This window comes from Xenopus tropicalis, chromosome 9 (genome assembly GCF_000004195.4).
Source record: "Xenopus tropicalis strain Nigerian chromosome 9, UCB_Xtro_10.0, whole genome shotgun sequence".
NCBI lineage: Eukaryota > Metazoa > Chordata > Amphibia > Anura > Pipidae > Xenopus > Xenopus tropicalis.
The window spans coordinates 10,494,295-10,512,603 of NC_030685.2; the positions used below are offsets into that span (position 1 = coordinate 10,494,295).

General features: G+C 40.0%; 1 protein-coding gene across 1 annotated transcript; it reads left to right on the top strand.

Moving 5' to 3' along the window:
* The first annotated feature begins 14,683 nt into the window (after positions 1-14,683).
* On the top strand, positions 14,684-16,062 carry LOC116407680. The gene is made up of 2 exons (XM_031893510.1): positions 14,684-15,831; positions 15,862-16,062. Exons 1-2 carry the CDS (start codon positions 15,343-15,345, stop codon positions 16,045-16,047), a joined length of 675 nt encoding a protein of 224 aa, XP_031749370.1. The 5' UTR covers positions 14,684-15,342; the 3' UTR covers positions 16,048-16,062.
* The last annotated feature ends 2,247 nt before the right edge of the window (positions 16,063-18,309 follow it).

Below are 18,309 nucleotides of genomic sequence, written 5' to 3' on the forward strand. Positions count from 1 at the left end.
AAAAAGTGTTGAAGTAAAAGACACAACTTTGCCCATTCATTAGCTGATCTATCGTCAAACCGTAATGAAATGGGGAGTCGGTGCAAAGCCATTGTGCTGAGTTCACCTCTTCTGGCCCAAAACATGTTGTGTGTTTGAACTAATTAAATTGTTGGAGCTAAATAGTACTGCAATGGGGCCACTTTTCCTTCCTTATGCTGATGTTCGGGTATGAAAAGAGTTTGCTTTCTGGCATTATGAAGTCACAGCAGTCACAAAACCTCTTCTCTGAGGATAAAATCTGAGCCAAAGAAGCCAACCCAGGGGGAGAGATACAGTGTGTTTGCTGGTCTGGCTTTGACTTACCTATCTGTGTTGTCACAGAAATCAGTCCCATCATGAGCAGGATAATTATGGGAACGACCATATTGTTTTGAAGGTAACTGAGGTCTCAAATCTAATAAAGAAATCTAGATATATATATAGAGAGAGAGAGGAAGAGAGAGTTATTATAAAGGGAGTTGTAAACCTAAAAAATTCCCAGTCAAAGGACAAAAACAGCAATTTAGGGAATTAGGGAACAATTTGGTTTAATTTTAAACTTGATTCAATTTTTTTTTATTCTTAAAAAGTCGCAGAGCAAAAACAGCAAAAAACCTGAATGCGACAATTCGCCACATTAAACTTGCCGAGTTCATGTAGAAGCCAATGGCAAAGGTCCCTTCCCTTTCCTTGAAGTTCTCTCTTTTGTCTTGAAACATTAGAGATTTCGCTGTTTTGTCTGAAAATCATGACTTTTTTGAATTTCGCAGCGACTATTTGGAAAAGTGAAGTTTTTTTATAAGACTTTTCTCCCAGCGACTTTTTCTTGTGATTTTTTGTTTAGCAAATATTAGACATTCGGGAAAACGAGTTTAGCTGAATTTGAAAATAATTTTGAAAATAAAAAAAATGAGAAATGATGGAGTTTTAATAAATCTGCCCCTACGTCTTCATCCCAAAATAATGTAAACTTGGCAAAAACAGTGAAGTAAATGAAAAAATCTACTTTATTAAGACTTTACTATCAAGCAAGGTTTTTAGGCTTGTGTTCCACTTTAAGCTGAGCATGAATAATGGCTGCCTAGTCACCTGCTTAGGAGCAAATTATTTATTATTATAATTTTATTATTATTAATAATTCTTAATTATATATTATTGGCCTCTGTGCTGCCTCCCCCACCAATGTAATTATATAGATAAGAGATATGGATTGAGATGTTGGTCTCTCTTGATCCCCTTTGTGATCTGATTGTTAACCCAGGGGACTGTTAGATCAGTTTTATTTGGCCCATTACTCTTTAGCCAAGCTCACCAAACAGTGGCGTAACTACCTCTACAGCTGACCCTGCAGTCGCAGGGGGGTCCCGGTCTACAGCAGTGTCTACATTACATAATCCCCTCTGCCTGGCCCCTCTCCTAATTTTAAAATGGTGGCTGTGCGGGCCAGGAGGTGGGCAGGGATGAAGAAACGAGGGGCCCGGAGCGACCAAGTTATGCTACTGTCATTAGACAAGTCCATGTTTTCATATCTGACCAGCTATAGACACTGATTGTGAGGGCCATGGGGGTTGTGTAGCTATTGTACTTCATCTACAGAATGGCCGCTGCTGATTGGTGATTATGATTGCAAATGCAACAATACTTCTCTAGGCTGCAAAATAAAAATGGACAGTGAGAGAAACAACGACTTACCTCCTCTCCTACTGACACAGGGGTTCTCTCTTCTAGTAGTTTCTGCCTTCCGTTGTATCTACTATTTATACGGCTGAGAATCCCTCCCAATCCCTAATATCATTATACCCTCCCTCTCTTGCAATGTTCCAAGCAGGATCCGGCAAGAAGAATCAACATCCTGGAGACTTGGCCATAAATCCTACTTAATTTCATTGTCATGTTAATGAAAAATGGGCTAAAACCTAATGACTGGCAAAGTAACTAATAATACTAAACATCACCCCCCAAGAATATGTTTTGCCTCTTCATTATTATAGCAAGTAAGGGGCAGTTGTGCTCAACCACTAAATCTTAAACCATGAGGCAGGGGTGCAATGAGTCTGTGACCACAAATTTCACCGGCAAGCAGTGTGCAAAAAGTCATTATTGGAGGTAGGTGGGATGTAAGGGGTCCGTTCTAAGAAAGGTAGAGATTGCCAGTGATGTAAGCATCAAGAGATCTTTCTCTAGGTATGCTTGGCACCTTGCTCTGGATTTTTAATTAGCCTCAAGATTCATATCACAAACATTGGCCAACGCCAACATTCTCAGTGTTTAGACGGTTAAGGGTGGAATTTTTCTCAACACAGTGCTCTTGCATTCATTGGGCTCATTGGTGGTCCCCCTATGGCAATCCCAATCTATTTGTGATAGTGTTCCCTTACCCTCAGGCAGGGGAGCTAGGATATAATAACCTGGGCAATAAAGAGATGGTCTTTTATTGCAGAAAAAAATGTGTAAACTGAAAAATGTATCCTTTTTTAGACATTGTATAACTGTTGTGCTCTCCTAGTGGATTAGAATGAGGGTTGTGCCATGGGGATGCTTTAGGCAGAAGTTATAGCAGATGAAGTGATAGTGGGCCCCTATGTTGGTAGGCCCTGGGCAGATGTCCCTTTTGCCCATTTAGTAAAATGGCCCTGGTCTTAAACCTTTCTACCTTGCTGCTCCTTATCCCTTAGATTCCACCCCTCAATTCCTCTGTAGGGAACAGTCCCTCAGCCTCTTTAAGAGAAAACTCAGATTCTACCTTTTGTTGAGTCCTGCCCTTAAGGGCCAACTCCCAAACCTTGTGCACTTTTACCATTCAATTTGTGCCTGTATGTGACCCACCCACTTAGAGTGTAAGCTCTACGGCTCAGGGACCTCCTTCCTGCTGTGTCTCATACCACATTTATTTGTATCTGTATGTACATTGTATTTCTTATAATACGTGTCCTCCCTGTGTTTCCATTGTACATTGCAAGATTCTACAGCTCTGCGTATTCATAACATTTTTCTTTCAAGCAGTTGGTAGTTCAAATTCTCAGCCCGAGAACATCAGAAAAAATGCCCCCAGTGGGTAGGGGGTTACTAAAAGCTCAAAGCCACTAGGAAAAACAACTCTAATATTCTTTCTCTAACTTGCAACAGTGTTGGAATGGGTTGGAATGAGAACCTGTCCCACCTGGGACCCACCAGGGCCGGGGGAGTGATGGGAATAGTCCTTGACTGGGAACACAACCAGGAGAATATTTGGCCCCCTGGAAGACCAGTCCAACAGTGACAAGGAGCAATTATAACTGGGGAAATAATGTTGCATAGATGTTTATATTACGGCCCAACTATCACAATAGGTCAATAGGTAACGGCCATATGCTTACACATAGGAACTTCTTCATCAATATGGGAAAACACCCCAATTTCTTTTTTACTCCCTTATGTACTGTGCTGTGGAAAGGGTTAATTCATACTTAATATTGATATTATACTGTAGGAAGCCCAGAGAGAAGGGAAAGCCCTAGAGCTATAAGCGCAGGGACTGAATGACAAGGGATCTGAATGGCCAGCAGCCAGATTACACTGGATCATGTTTAGAGATTGGCAGAATCAGATGTAGCTTTGATTGGATGAGAAGCAGTGAGTCGAATGGGCGGGGGGAAGCTGGGCTGGGGGTGGAGAAGTAGAGGGATGTGATGTCACAAGAGAAGTTCATTACATGGTATCATTACTTGTCAAATTAATTTAAAATCCTTGATCCAGGGAATGTTTCCGATCATCATGGGGGTCTGGGAGGATTTTATTTTTCCTTTTTGGACATAATTGGCACAGGCTTCAGGTTGGTTTTTTTTGCCTTCCTCTGGATCAAAACAGTGGATAATGATAATGTAAGTTTTATTTTAATATAAGTTTCTCAAACCCACAAAAGTATTCATCGACCCATGAACCAATGAGAAAGTCCATTTTATAGTTTGCACTTGGGATATAGGTATGTATAAACACTTAAAGAGAAAGTAAACTTTTTTTTTTTTTTTAGTTACATTTTACTTTGCCAGTGCATGCAAGTCTATGAGAAAACATTTAGAAAATTGCGCAATGTATACAAGTATCCCAATATTTATATCTTTTTTTGCAGTTTTAACCTTTTTTTATTGAGAATCACATGTTCATAACAATAAATTCAATGGTGTACAGAGTTATGTATAGTTACAACTATAAATTATACGATTGTCAACCAGATATAGTTCTTGTGTGTCATTCTTCAGGGGAGGGAAGAATGGGTAGGGAGGGGAGGGTAGGGTAGACGGTGTCCAAATCAGGGTCTTCCTTTATCTGAGTCCCGACTTGCCGGAAAATAAAAGTTTATAAGTGGAAATGATAGGAAAAATTATGTTCAACCTCATTAAACTAAAACCAAAACAAACTGGGTGGGGGGCCTCTGTTTTTTCCACTCCAGGATCCAGGTTCTATCTATAAGTTTTCATTTTTATTTCAATCCTGCCTCATCCAAATGTCCCTTAGGATTTTCAGTTTAATTGTTCCATCCATTTCCCTTTCCCTCCTCCAGGTTTCCTTTTATTTTATATATGATATGAAGGGATGGCATGGTTTAGGTGGGGGGGGGGTGTATTGTACCCAGGGATCCCATACGTTTTGGAACTGTTCTTGTTTAACATTAAGAATGCTAGTTAATTTTTTATTAACATATATCCAATTGATCTTATTTTTTAATTGCAGTATAGGCAAGAATGGGGATCCCCATGATCTAGCTATTGTTGGTTTAGCTGAAGTAAAAATGTGGTTTATCAACATCCTTGCATATTTGTTTACATTGGGAATTTTTTTCCCCTGTAATGCATATTCTGGAGACTTAGACAGGTTTATACCTGTTACTGAAAATATAATTTGTTTCTCTATTACAAGAAGCTGAACTGCAGCTCTTTTAGTTACTTCCTTGTCTAGAATGAAGCTCTTCCCCCGTTTGCTTTCTGAGCCCTCCTTCTCTCTCCGACTATGATGACCTCAAAGAGGTGCCTACTGTGGGTGCCTGATTTTAAATGAAGCAGAGGCAGTGAGGCACCTCTTTGAGATCTTCATAGTCGGAGAGAGAAGGAGGGCTCAGAAAGCAACAGGGGTGGAGCTTTTGGTTCTTAACAACCTTGCTTCCAAATGTATGAAGTATTGTTGCTCATAACTACTTACAGTGCTTGGATGAGCAGCCGGGGATGAAACAGCACATCAGTATAGCTTGGAACTCCTTATTATATGTACGTGTATCACACATTGTTAAAAAATACACAGTGGCAAACCCTGCTGTAACAGAGGGAAAAGGAAAGTCATGTTTGTGTATCTGTCCCACAAGGCAACTAGATATCGGCCCCAGTAAAGGAACAGTAAAGCTTAGAAATACATTTGCAAAAAGTTCATGGACAATAATTATTTTTCCTAATATACAACATTGTACAAGAAATAGACAGTATTTTTAAAGCCCTAAGCCGGTTCCCAGCTGGGAATTTGAAGGACTACTGTATGGGCCATATAACCAGTCTGTTCTGACTTGCTTTGCTTTACAGAACATTCTCCCATATTCTACTTATGGCTTGAAATGTCTGGTATTTATTAAGTGCAAAAACTGGAACATAAAAATTCCCCATGTAAAAGCTTGTGAGTTTCTAAAGAAGTCAATGGGAGTTGTCCTAAGCAAAGTCACGCCTTATTTTCAAATTCAAGTTTTTAAAGCTTGTGAACTCGAAAATGTTATTCAAATGAGATGTATTCATTAATTAATGAATCAGTGACCGTTAACTATGTGAGTTTATTCAATTTAGAAAAACAAACTTAAATTTACAAACTCAAAAACTGATAAATAAGCCCATAACTGAGCTACTACAAATTAAAACAAAACTTCCATTAATATAATCCATGTGGAATACTTACAAGCAATCATAAAAGCATTGGGAAACACCCAGACTCTTTTGATATCCTCACATGGGACAAAATCCTTTGGGACTGGCATCAAGTCTATACATTCTAAGACCTTACCTACAGAGAGGAGAATTAGAAAAAAAAAAATCTGTTCAGTTCAGATCAAGTTTTATTATAGAAAAAGAAAATCAGCCAAAAACAACAACTAAAGAGTTTATTTAAAGACCAAACAATGGGAAATGGCATAACTGCATTTTTTCTGCATAATGAGTTTCCAAAAAAATAGATCCCATACTTGTATTTATTAATGTAGATGGAGAACTGACTGTACCAAATCTCCGGATATCCTGTCTTAGAAAATGTATTGAGTTGGGATCTATGGGTTTATTTGATTCAAATGTTCAAAAGAAGGTGAACTCTTTTATCTAACTATCTATCTATCTATCTATCTATCTATCTATCTATCTATTATAATTGGATGATAATTTGCATGGTTGCTCTCAGAACACTTGAGAGGAACGAGAAAAAATGTGGGTTCTAACTGTAACAAAAAGTATTGAAGTAAAAGACACAACTTTGCCCATTCATTGGCTGATCTATCATCAAAAAGTTATGAAATGTGGAGTCGGTGCAAAGCCATTGGGCTGAGTTCACCTCTTCTGGTCCAAAACATGTTGTGTGTTTGAACTAATTAAATTGTTGGAGCTAAATAGTACTGCAATGGGCCCACTTTTCCTTCCTTATGCTGATGTTCGGGTATGAAAAGAGTTTGCTTTCTGGCATTATGAAGTCACAGCAGTCACAAAACCTCTTCTCTGAGGATAAAAATCTGAGCCAAAGAAGCCAACCCAGGGGGAGAGATACAGTGTGTTCGCTGGTCTGGCTTTGACTTACCTGCCTGTTTTGTTGCAGAAGTCAGTCCCATCATGAGCAGGATAATTAATGGAATGACCATAATGTTTTTGAAGGCAATTGAGGTCTGAAATTTTATATAGAGAGATAGAGAGAGAGAGAGTTAATATAAAGGGAGTTGCACGCCTAAAAAAGTATCAGTCACAGGACAACAACAATAACAGCAATCAGGGAACCATAGACTTTTCGTTTTAAACTTTTTTCGAAAAAGTCACAGGGAAAAAACACTTGTGACCTTTCAGACATTTACTATGCGTCTAAACAGCTAAAAATCTGATTAGGACAATTCACCAGATTAAACTTGCCCAGTTCATGTAGGAGTCAAAGGCAAAGGTCCCTTTCTTTTTCCTTGAACTTCTCTCTTATTTTTCCCAAACTTTAGAGATTTCACTGGTTTGTCTGAAAATCACAAATTTTTTGAATTTCGCACCAACAACTTGGAAAAGTCGAGTTTTTTTTTTTACGACGTTTCTCGCAGCGACTTTTCCTTGTGATTTTTTTTGTTTAGTAAATATTAGACATTCCGGAAAACGAGTTTAGTTGAATTTGAAAATAATTTTGAAAAAAACAAAAAGAGAAATGATGGAGTTTTAAAAAATCTGCCCCTATGTCTGCAAACCTAAAAAATGTAAACTTGGCAGTGACCAAGTTATGCTACTGTCAATAGACAAGTCCATGTTTTCATATCTGACCAGCTATAGACACTGATTGTGAGGGCCATGGGGGCTGTGTAACTATTGTACTTCATCTACAGAATGGCCGCTGCTGATTGGGGATTATGATTGCAAATGCAACAATACTTCTCTAGGCTGCAAAATAAAAATGGACAGTGAGAGAAATAACGACTTACCTCCTCTCCTACTGACACAGGGGTTCTCTCTTCTAGTAGTTTCTGCCTTCCGTTGTATCTACTATTTATACGGCTGAGAATCCCTCCCAATCTCTAATATCATTATACCCTCCCTCTCTTGCAATGTTCCAAGCAGGATCCGGCAAGAAGAATCAACATCCTGGGGACTTGTCCATAAATCCTACTTAATTTCATTGTCATGTTAATGAAAAATGGGCTAAAACCTAATGACTGGCAAAGTAACTAATAATACTAAACATCACCCCCCAAAAACATCTTAAACCATTAGGCAGGGGTGCAATGAGTCTGTGACCACAAATTTCACTGGCAAGCAGTGTGCAAAAAGTCATTATTCTAGGTAGGTGGGATGTAAGGGGTCCGTTCTAAGAAAGGTAGAGATTGCCAGTGATGTAAGAATCAAGAGATCTTTCTCTAGGTATGCTTGGCACCTTGCTCTGGATTTTTAATCAATGTCAAGATTCATATCACAAACATTGGCCAACGCCAACGTTCTCGGTGTTTAGACGGTTAAGAGTGGAATTTTTCTCAACACAGAGCTCTTGCACTCATTGGTCTCATTGGTGGGCCCCCTATGGCCATCCCAATCTATTTGTGATAGTGTTCCCTTACCCTCAGGCAGGTGAGCTTGGATATAATAAGGTGGGCAATAAAGAGATGGCCTTTTTTAGAGATTGTATAACTGTTGTGCTCTCCTAGTGGATTAGAATGAGGGTTGTGCCATGGGGATGCTTTAGGCAGAAGTTATAGCAGATGAAAGGTCTGAAAGTGGGCCCCTATGCTGGTAGGCCCTTGGCAGATGCCCCTTTTGCCCATTTAGTAAAATGGCCCTGGTCTTAAACCTTTCTACCTTGAGCCCCTTATCTCTGGGATTCCCACCCCTCAATTCCCCTGTAGGGAACAGTCCCTCAACCTCTTTAAGAGAAAACTCAGATTCTACCTTTTGTTGAGTCCTGCACTTAAGGGTCAACTCCCAATCATTGTGCATTTTTACCATCCAATTTGTGCCTGTATTTGACCCACCCTCTTAGATTGTAAGCTCTACGGGGCAGGGACCTCCTTCCTTCTGTGTCTCATACCACATTTATTTGTATCTGTCTGTACATTGTATTTATTATAATACGTTTCCTCCCTGCGTTTCTGTTGTACATTGTAAGATTCTACAGCTCTGCGTATTCATAACATTTTTCTTTCAAGCAGTTGGTAGTTCAAATTCTTAGCCCAAGAACACTAGAAATAATGTAAATAATACATGAAAAGTACAATAAAAAAGTGCAGGTTATCTTTGAATATTACCTGCTACAAAAATTGCAGGTACACACTTTAAAATATTTCAGCCAGCACGACAAGTAAAGTGCAAGCGGGGCTTGGCCCCTGCGTGTTTCTTCAAAAAGCAACGTTAAGCAAAGGGTTAATATATTAACTATAAATTGATATATGCTAATGCTGTGACTATTTAATCATGTGCACTGGTGTGTCTGTATGCCTGACGAAGGGGTGCGCTCCGAAACGTTGCTCTTTGAAGAAACACGCAGGGGCCAAGCCCCGCTTGCACTTTACTTGTCGTGCCGGCTGAAATATTTTGACTGGACTTTATTGGGAGAACCGACTCTCTGGGCCTTGCACCAGGTTGTAAACCATTGGAGGAGGTAAGGGTGTGTGTTAAATTCCTTTTATTGCATGATTTTAGGTACACACTTTAAGCCATCTTTTATTTGAAGATCCAGTAGGTCATATTAATTGGATGATGTTTAGTGGGCTGCCCCCAGTGGGTAGGGGGTTAATAAAAGCTCAAAGCCACTAGGAAGAAAGCTCTAATATTCTTTCTCTAACTTGCAACAGTGTTGGAATGGGTTGGAATTAGAACCTGTCCCACCTGAGACCCACCAGGGCCGGGGGACTGATGGGAATAGTCCTTGACTGGGAACACAACCAGGAGAATATTTGGCCCCCTGGAAGACCAGTCCAACAGTGACAAGGAGCAATTAGAACTGGGGAAATAATGTTGCATAGATGTTTATATTACGGCCCTACTATCACAATAGGTCAATAGACATCGGCCATATGCTTACACATAGGAACTTCTTCATTAATATGTGAACTAGTAACACCCCAATTTCTTTCTTACTCCCTTATGTACTGTGCTGTGGAAAGGGTTCATTTGTCCTTAATATTATTTGGGGGAGGATTAGCATACAGCCTACTAGGAAGCCCAGAGAGAAAGGAAAGCCCTAGAGCTATAAGGGCAGGGACTGTATGAATAGGGATCTGAATGGCGAGGAGCCAGATTACACTGGTTCATGTATAGAAATTGGCAGAATCAGATGTAGCTTTGATTGGATGGGGAGCAATGAATCAAGGGAAGTGGGAAAGCTGGGCTGGAGGTGGAGAAGAAGAAGGATGTGATGTCATCAGAGAAGCAGTTCATTGCACAGTATCATTAAATGTTAAATGAATGTCAAATCCTTGATCCAGGGAATGTTTCCGATCACTATGGGGGTCTGGGAGGATTTTTTTTTCATTTTAAGATATAATTGACACAGGCTTCAGGTTGGGTTTTTTTTTTTTTGCCTTACTCTGGATCAAAACTGTGGATAATGATAATGTAAGTTTTATTTGCCACAGCAGTGGTAGGACCTTGCCAGAGTACTACTTGTAAGGTTTGATATAATATCATATAATCATATATTCATGTAATTATATATTCATATATGCATGTATTTTGATACTTTGATACACTTTGATGCTTAGCATATCATACTCCATTTTAGAGATGTATCTCCATTTTGTAACAGCAACCAGCAAGGTTTGAACATCCCATAATAAGCTGTTTTTCCCAAAAAGTACCCTTGCACAACTTGCACCTGACACAACATAAGCCTTGAGAAACAACTTAATCTTATCTGTGCACTAACGCCTTTCTACTCCTTGTATCCTCCTTTAAATTCCTGTCCCGCATTAGCCATCCTTGAAGGCCATCCTTGTAGATAATGAGGTTCTACTCCATCTTTATTTTATAATGATTCCTTTGTCTTTGCATATACACAAGGGGTATAAATTCTATGATCACGTAAGAATAAACTGGACAAGTTTGAACTTCCCTTGGAGCTGTGTCTTTCTTGTCTCCGTATACGCCTTTGTCCTGGTAGGAGGGCTCCCACGGATTACTAAATCTAAGATCGGCGGTCAGGGACCTTACAGTTATGGTACCAGAAGTGGGGTGTCGTCAGCTGGAAGGGTGAGTTTAACTCTATTAATTTTGAGTTTTACTCTGTCTGGCTACGGCACCGCCATGTCCGTATTTTTTTTTGGCAGCAACATCGGAGTCTGCCTATAAGTGATTTATTGCGCTGCTGAGAGCGCAAGGTGATTTATTGCGCTGCTGAGAGCGCAAGGTTTTTTGTGTGCGCTGTAGGAGCGCAGGATTTACTGAGGTAAATTTATAGTCTGCTGTGGTAGCAGGAGGTTGGCCGCTCAAAATTGTTCATATTTGACTGGGAGCCTCCTGAAGGGATTTTCTTATTCTTCTCTATCTGCCAATATTGTACTGTATATATTAAAATGTTCACATAAACACGCAGGGCATTAAGACTGATCGCATATCGTTGTGGGTATTGTTGGGACCTTGATCTCAGTTCAGCCCCGACGACTTTGCTTTGCCAAGCGTGCTTATATTTTTTGATCTTTGGAAATTAACGGCATTAAGAGTTAATTGTGCGAAGTAGCCAAAGGTAATAAGGAGTTTTTTGGTAAACATAAAGATAAGCCTCTAAAGGTAGGCACAGGTCTCTTGTTGCGATACTGTTGGATGAATTACTGTTTGTCTGTGTTGTGTCTTTGTTATTCTCTTTAGAAGTAAATGTTATATTTATCTAAAATTTATTGCAACCTTAAGGAATACCTCTGAATGAGCTAATAAGGTTTTTGCTTTTACGGAATTGTTGCAATTAAGTTTCATTATAAGGAGTTGAAAATAAATGAAATAAAATTTCAAGAAATTTTAAGAAATTATCACTACACATTCATGATAAACTTGCAAGGAATACTGAACCTGGTGTCAGTATGATTCTATCGGTGCGCACCCACACGCTTTGCTGAACTAATTTGAACAGAAATAAATACCGTGAGGACTGATTATGTCTTTAAAAAATTTAAGCCCAATGTGAGACTGCAGGTCTTGTCTGTCTTTAAGCCAAATATAAGGGTTCCGGACAGTTGACACGGGATGGGACGGAGACTGATCACCTCCGGGACATGGTGGGAACTTAGATTATAGTTTCTTTACCGTGTCATCCCCATATCCTATTGTGAATTAGTCCGTAGTCGAAAGTGGCTTCCTGGCAGCCAGCCAAGACAGGTTCCTATTGCCTGCAGTCTATTAACTGAACCTGCACATGGTATTTATGGCCTGATTTATGTTTCTTGTTTCTATGTATTCTTGTGTCTCCCTGTAATTGGTCTCTGTTAACCGTCCGTCTGAAGTTGTGCCTGTGAAGGTCAGTGACAGGATTCTTATGTGCAGGCATTAGAGGGGTTAATAGCTACATTCCAGCTGAGCACTGTGCATGCTGGAGTGGGGGTAATTACACTGGATTGTGTGTGGAATATCTTAGCTTTGGTGGGTTAACCTAGTACAGTGTACAGGGAAGATATGTCGTGTAATAATTGCGTATGTGGACTTCTGTTTGGGATTACAGAAGGGGGGTGGCGACTAGCTAGTATCACGGAAGGGGGGTATCCTGAAGTTTACCTGAGTAGGAAACGTGTAATGCCCAGTGTTCCGGACATTCTGTGTTACCGGCTTAATGTCCATTTCCCTATGGGACAAGAAAATTTAGGGAAAAGCATAATGCAGATTTGGGAAAATGCTATTTCCAGCGGATACTCACCCGTGGAGTGTGCTTGCCACCCCATGGAAGGGATGTTAGAGTGTGAACAAGACGAACAAAACCGAGTCAGAAATTTATTGGCAAATTGCCTGTAGTTCTGTTCAGTGTTAGATACCGACTAAGAAGGGGCTGTAAACTGTCGCCTTCAAAATTTTGTTTCAGTCAGCTCCCAGATTAAGGTGTTACTTTCCCCAACAGCTGCAATTACACTCTGATGTTTTAACTAATTTTGTATCTCAATTAATTTGTGAACTAACTAAAGTGCATGGTTAGGTGTTCTCTTTTGTTCCAGATCCAACCTTCACTGAGGGAACTACAGCCCGAGGACTAAATTATACTAAAGAAATTTGTTTGGAACTACACCTCCCACTACAAAAGATCCCAGTTCTGGAAGGAACACTTGCATCCGTGCAATAATAACTTATATCCTTTTCTGTATTACACAGTTCTGATACAACTCCTCTAATACATAGCCTCATGCCTTATTTATCTTAGACATATGTGTCAGGGTTAATGCATGTAGAAATGGAAGGATTATGGTTTAATAGACAGTCTATGGCAGTTGTATTAGCCTGTAAACAAGAAGGTTTCAGAGAATATTAGAGGACATATGGCACAATTATATTAGTGTACGGACATTTGTCCATTAGATCAAATTAACCTGCCGTGTGGGCTATTTTCCAAAATCCATGTAGGATGTGTGTCTTGTACCCCCTACAAAGCATTCTTAAAGACCCACACACCTGCTTATCAAAAACAGTATCCCTGGTATCAAGAGAAGAATTATGGGCCATCAACAGACTCATGCACCCGATGGTACACGTTGTAACAGACATTAACCCCTTACTTACCTCTACACCTTCAGACTCAACATACTACAGTGTCATAAATTTAGGGAATGCATACCATTCTATATCAGTAAGTGAGAAGATAAGGCCCTTGTTTGCCTTCACGCGCGATCGGCGTCAATCACCTTTGCGCAATTAGCAATGAAGTACGCCGCTAACAGCGTGATTTATGGGTATGTACTCCGCGAATCTCTAAAGGGCTGGGGATATCAGTCAGGGTCAACTCCCCTGCAATATGTTGATGATTTATTGTTGTGTAGTGCAGACCGAGAAAGTTGTGAAAGAGACACTATTTCACTGCTGAATTACCTATGTGAGGAGGGGCACAAGGTATCATTAAAAAGGTGCAGTATTGCAAACCATCTGTACAGTACTTGGGTTTCTTGCTATCACAGGGGCATAGACTAATAAACCCACAGAGAATCCAGGCAATCTCAGCCATAGAAAGCCACAAACTAAGGAACAATTGCTCACATTCTTGGGCACGGTTGGTTTTTGCAGACAATGGATTCCAGACTGTTCATATTTTGAAAGCGTCTTAAGGAGCATACTTAAAGACTCTGAATCTGACAATTTGCAATGGACTGAAACTGGCACAAATGCATTTAAAGCTTTACTGTGGGTATTGGCATCTGCACCTATACTCAGTCTGCCTAACTATAATCTGCCTTTGTGTTGTACTGCAGGAAATTGTAAGACCATGGTTGCAGACTTAGCCCAGATTTACGGAAACAGTTAAAGACCCATAGCATACTTCTTTAAGGTGCTACCGCTCATTGCGCAAGGCATATCTGCCTACCTGTGGGTGCTAGCAGCTTGCGCGGTAGCTGTTGAGTCTTCTATTGCTAATACCTTATTCTATCCTACAACTTTCTATACTTTACAAGTGTTGATGGTAAGCCTATGGCGCATGCTATTTATATAGAAGAATTGTGACAAGCCCTTATGCTTCCACACACCCTAGTGGTAGTTAAGTGCCGTGGGCACTCTACCGCCGGTGGCTGCCCACCCAATTGACACCCTTGCGCAGCCCCCACCTGATATTACTGCATTATGTGTGCCACATCTCTGCCACATGATTTGCTCTTATATGAGCTACAGTTATATGATAATATGTTGACCATCGACAATAATGGTCTCTGGTCAAAAGGAGGGATAATAGGTCTCCAGAAATATGCAGCACCACTGTTCATGATGTAGTTCATGGTGTCAAGTAAACAGGAAAGTCACAGCAAGTGCATATAAACAGGAAAGTCATAGCAAGTAAAATACTGAAATGTGTCATGTAAAAAAAGGAAAGTCATAGCAAGTGAAACATTGAAACTGGAGGGTATCAATACCCCTTTGTCATAGTAGACAGGTTCAGTAGGTAAATGGAAGCACAAAAATTCCATTTGAAATCTTAATGGGTAAGCCTTTTCCCACTCCGTGGACAAGGACTCCCTTAGATCACTATACCAGGCGATTTGGATCAGATACGGGAACAATATGTAACTGAATTGATAAAGGTTTTGAATAGTCACAACAATGATGTTTATCTCTCTTTTCACAGAAACCTACACATCCATATTAACCAGGAGACATTGTGCGAGACTCCATCCAAAGAAAGGGGGAACCACCCCATACGGAGATCTCACGACCGTGATAGACATCACCAGAACCGCAGTCCTGACATCTGACAGCAATCAATGGATACACAAAATGCACCTAAAGAGGGCCCCCACCCCATGAGGATTACTCCACAGGATACACCATCCTCAGATGACAACGGTGACCCCCCCCTTGAGGCCCTACCCAGTCCTCGCCCAAGGAAACGGCGATTGAGTCTGAAAATCTACCTCATCATTTTCCTCAGCAAAATTCTTGTTTTAGCAGGATTTGTCTACTTATCATTTTCCTTAGCACCATGTGTGCACATCACCATGAGGAGTTACCCTGTTTGTGTGGACAGTCTCCGGACCGCCCCAACAGGAACATAACAGTAGACAAGAGAGCATTAGACATACGTGATGACAATTTGTGGGAATACATGGCACGGATTGTTCTTAACACTAGTTACAGGTGTTTAAAGGATGTCACTAGTGCAACTGAACTGATTGAGACTTGTTTTGTAGCTGTTGCTACTCCCACCATTGTGCTTACTGACATTTTCCATGCTAAAAATGACTCTGAAGTGCAAGATTCTGATATTGAAACACATGTCTCTGTATATGCTTATGTTACAGATCAAAATGCTACTAGACGCATGCGAAAGAATTTTGCTTCCATAGTTACTCACAATGTAACTGCAAGTGACATATGCTATAACATGACTTGTAATGTTAGCGACATCCCTGTGTGCATTCAGGCACGTTTGACTAAGAGTACTGACCCGCACCAAGTGTGCAGTAGGATGACTTCTCAATGCATCAATATCACCACAACTATGTCATGTAATCATACCATCCTGGCACCTAGTTTAGCTAAGCATGTGCCAATGCCCAGAGGTTGGTTCTGCTCTTGTAGGAACAACTCGTTTAATTACATTCCAGCTAATATTTCTGGTGGACCCTGTGCATTAACTAGACTTAGTTTAGCTGTTCATACAGCCCACCCCGGACAGGCCACCTAGGCCCAACGCCCTAATAGAGGCACAGATTATGAATACATACCTAGGATTGCAGTCTGAAATAATAGCGCTAGGATTCTCACTGGTAGGAGTACCAGGATTGACTGTATATCAGGGTAAACAAATTAATGAAATCGCTTGCATCATAGTTAAGAGCATTAATGCTGCCAGCATTGCAATTGCAAATCTATTGACTGACTTAGGAGACGCTAGAAAAGTTGTACTACAAAATCGTGCAGCGATCGATTATTTGTTTTTCAAGCCTAATCATGGTTGTGAATACTTTGAAGGCTTATTCTGCTTTAATTTTGTCGTTATTATTATCATTTGTTTGATTATCATTCAATGTGTGTCTTCATTAATCCACATGTGTTTTTCATGTTATAATGATATAACTTTAAGTGTTATCACTTCGTGATAAAAGGGAGGGTACCTAAAATTCTCCCTCCATAGATTTAATCTTCAATATGTTATCACTTCGTGATAAAAGGAGGGATTGTAAGGTTTGATATAATATCATATAATCATATATTCATGTAATTATATATTCATATATGCATGTATTTTGATACTTTGATACACTTTGATGCTTAGCATATCATACTCCATTTTAGAGATGTATCTCCATTTTGTAACAGCAACCAGCAAGGTTTGAACATCCCATAATAAGCTGTTTTTCCCAAAAAGTACCCTTGCACAACTTGCACCTGACACAACATAAGCCTTGAGAAACAACTTAATCTTATCTGTGCACTAACGCCTTTCTACTCCTTGTATCCTCCTTTAAATTCCTGTCCCGCATTAGCCATCCTTGAAGGCCATCCTTGTAGATAATGAGGTTCTACTCCATCTTTATTTTATAATGATTCCTTTGTCTTTGCATATACACAAGGGGTATAAATTCTATGATCACGTAAGAATAAACTGGACAAGTTTGAACTTCCCTTGGAGCTGTGTCTTTCTTGTCCCCGTATATACGCCTTTGTCCTGGTAGGAGGGCTCCCACGGATTACTAAATCTAAGATCGGCGGTCAGGGACCTTACACTACTCTGGAAATTTTAGAAGAGGGAGAAAGGGTGGGTTGATTGTTACAGACGCTACTACTGCTTGTGCTAGGTGACAGCCTGCTTGAAATTCCTATCATTGAGACACTGCAGATTCAGGACTGGCAGTTGGGTTGCTACACTTCACTCATGGTGGGACATGTTGCTCCTACTGGTAGCAGAGTTTGGGGCCATCCTCTCTGTAGGTAGAGGCAGCCTAATACTCAGTGGTGGATATGATGACATAGTGCTGATCTCAAGTCTTCAGTGAGGAGCGGCAGAGCATAGTAGCGATCTCTTATAGAATTGGACATTTTCCATCTGATGTTCTGTGCCCCTAGTGACCCCACTTACAAATAGAATAGAACCAGACAGCTGAAATCTCATCAAACTGACTCATAAACAGACAAATAAAGAAAACAGTCACATTTTGCATGTAAAAAGGATGGATTTTTCTCCACTTTTATTTCTTATTCAGATGACATAAACTTTAATTGGCGTTCTTGCACTTGAGTGGTGCAGCTATCCATAACTAAAATTTTACTGCCCAGTGGTTTGCTCCCACGAAAGACCCCACGCTCGTCAGGCATCGAGCATTTCATAAGGACATTCACCAGACCATAACTGATTATGGCTAAATAGAAAGAAAGAGTAATGTAACTTTAGCAACATTATATGTAGAAATCCTTGTACAGGTATTGGAACTGTCATTCAGAATGCTCAGGACCTGGGATTTTCCAAATAAGGGATATTTCCGTAATTTGGATTTCCATACCTTAAGTCTAATAAAAAATAATTGAAACATTCGATAAACCGAATAGGATTTTGCATCCAATAAGGATTCATTATATCTTAGTTGGGATCAAGTACAGGTACTGTTTTATTATTACAGAGAAAAGGGAATCATTTAACCATGAAATAAACCCAATAGGGCTGTTCTGCCCCCAATAAGGGGTAATTATATCTTAGTTGGGATCAAGTACAGGTACTGTTTTATTATTACAGAGAAAAGGGAATCATTTAACCATGAAATAAACCCAATAGGGCTGTTCTGCCCCCAATAAGGGGTAATTATATCTTAGTTGGGATCAAGTACAGGTACTGTTTTATTATTACAGAGAAAAGGGAATCATTTAACCATTAAATAAACCCAATAGGGCTGTTCTGCCCCAATAAGGGGTAATTATATCTTAGTTGGGATCAAGTACAGGTACTGTTTTA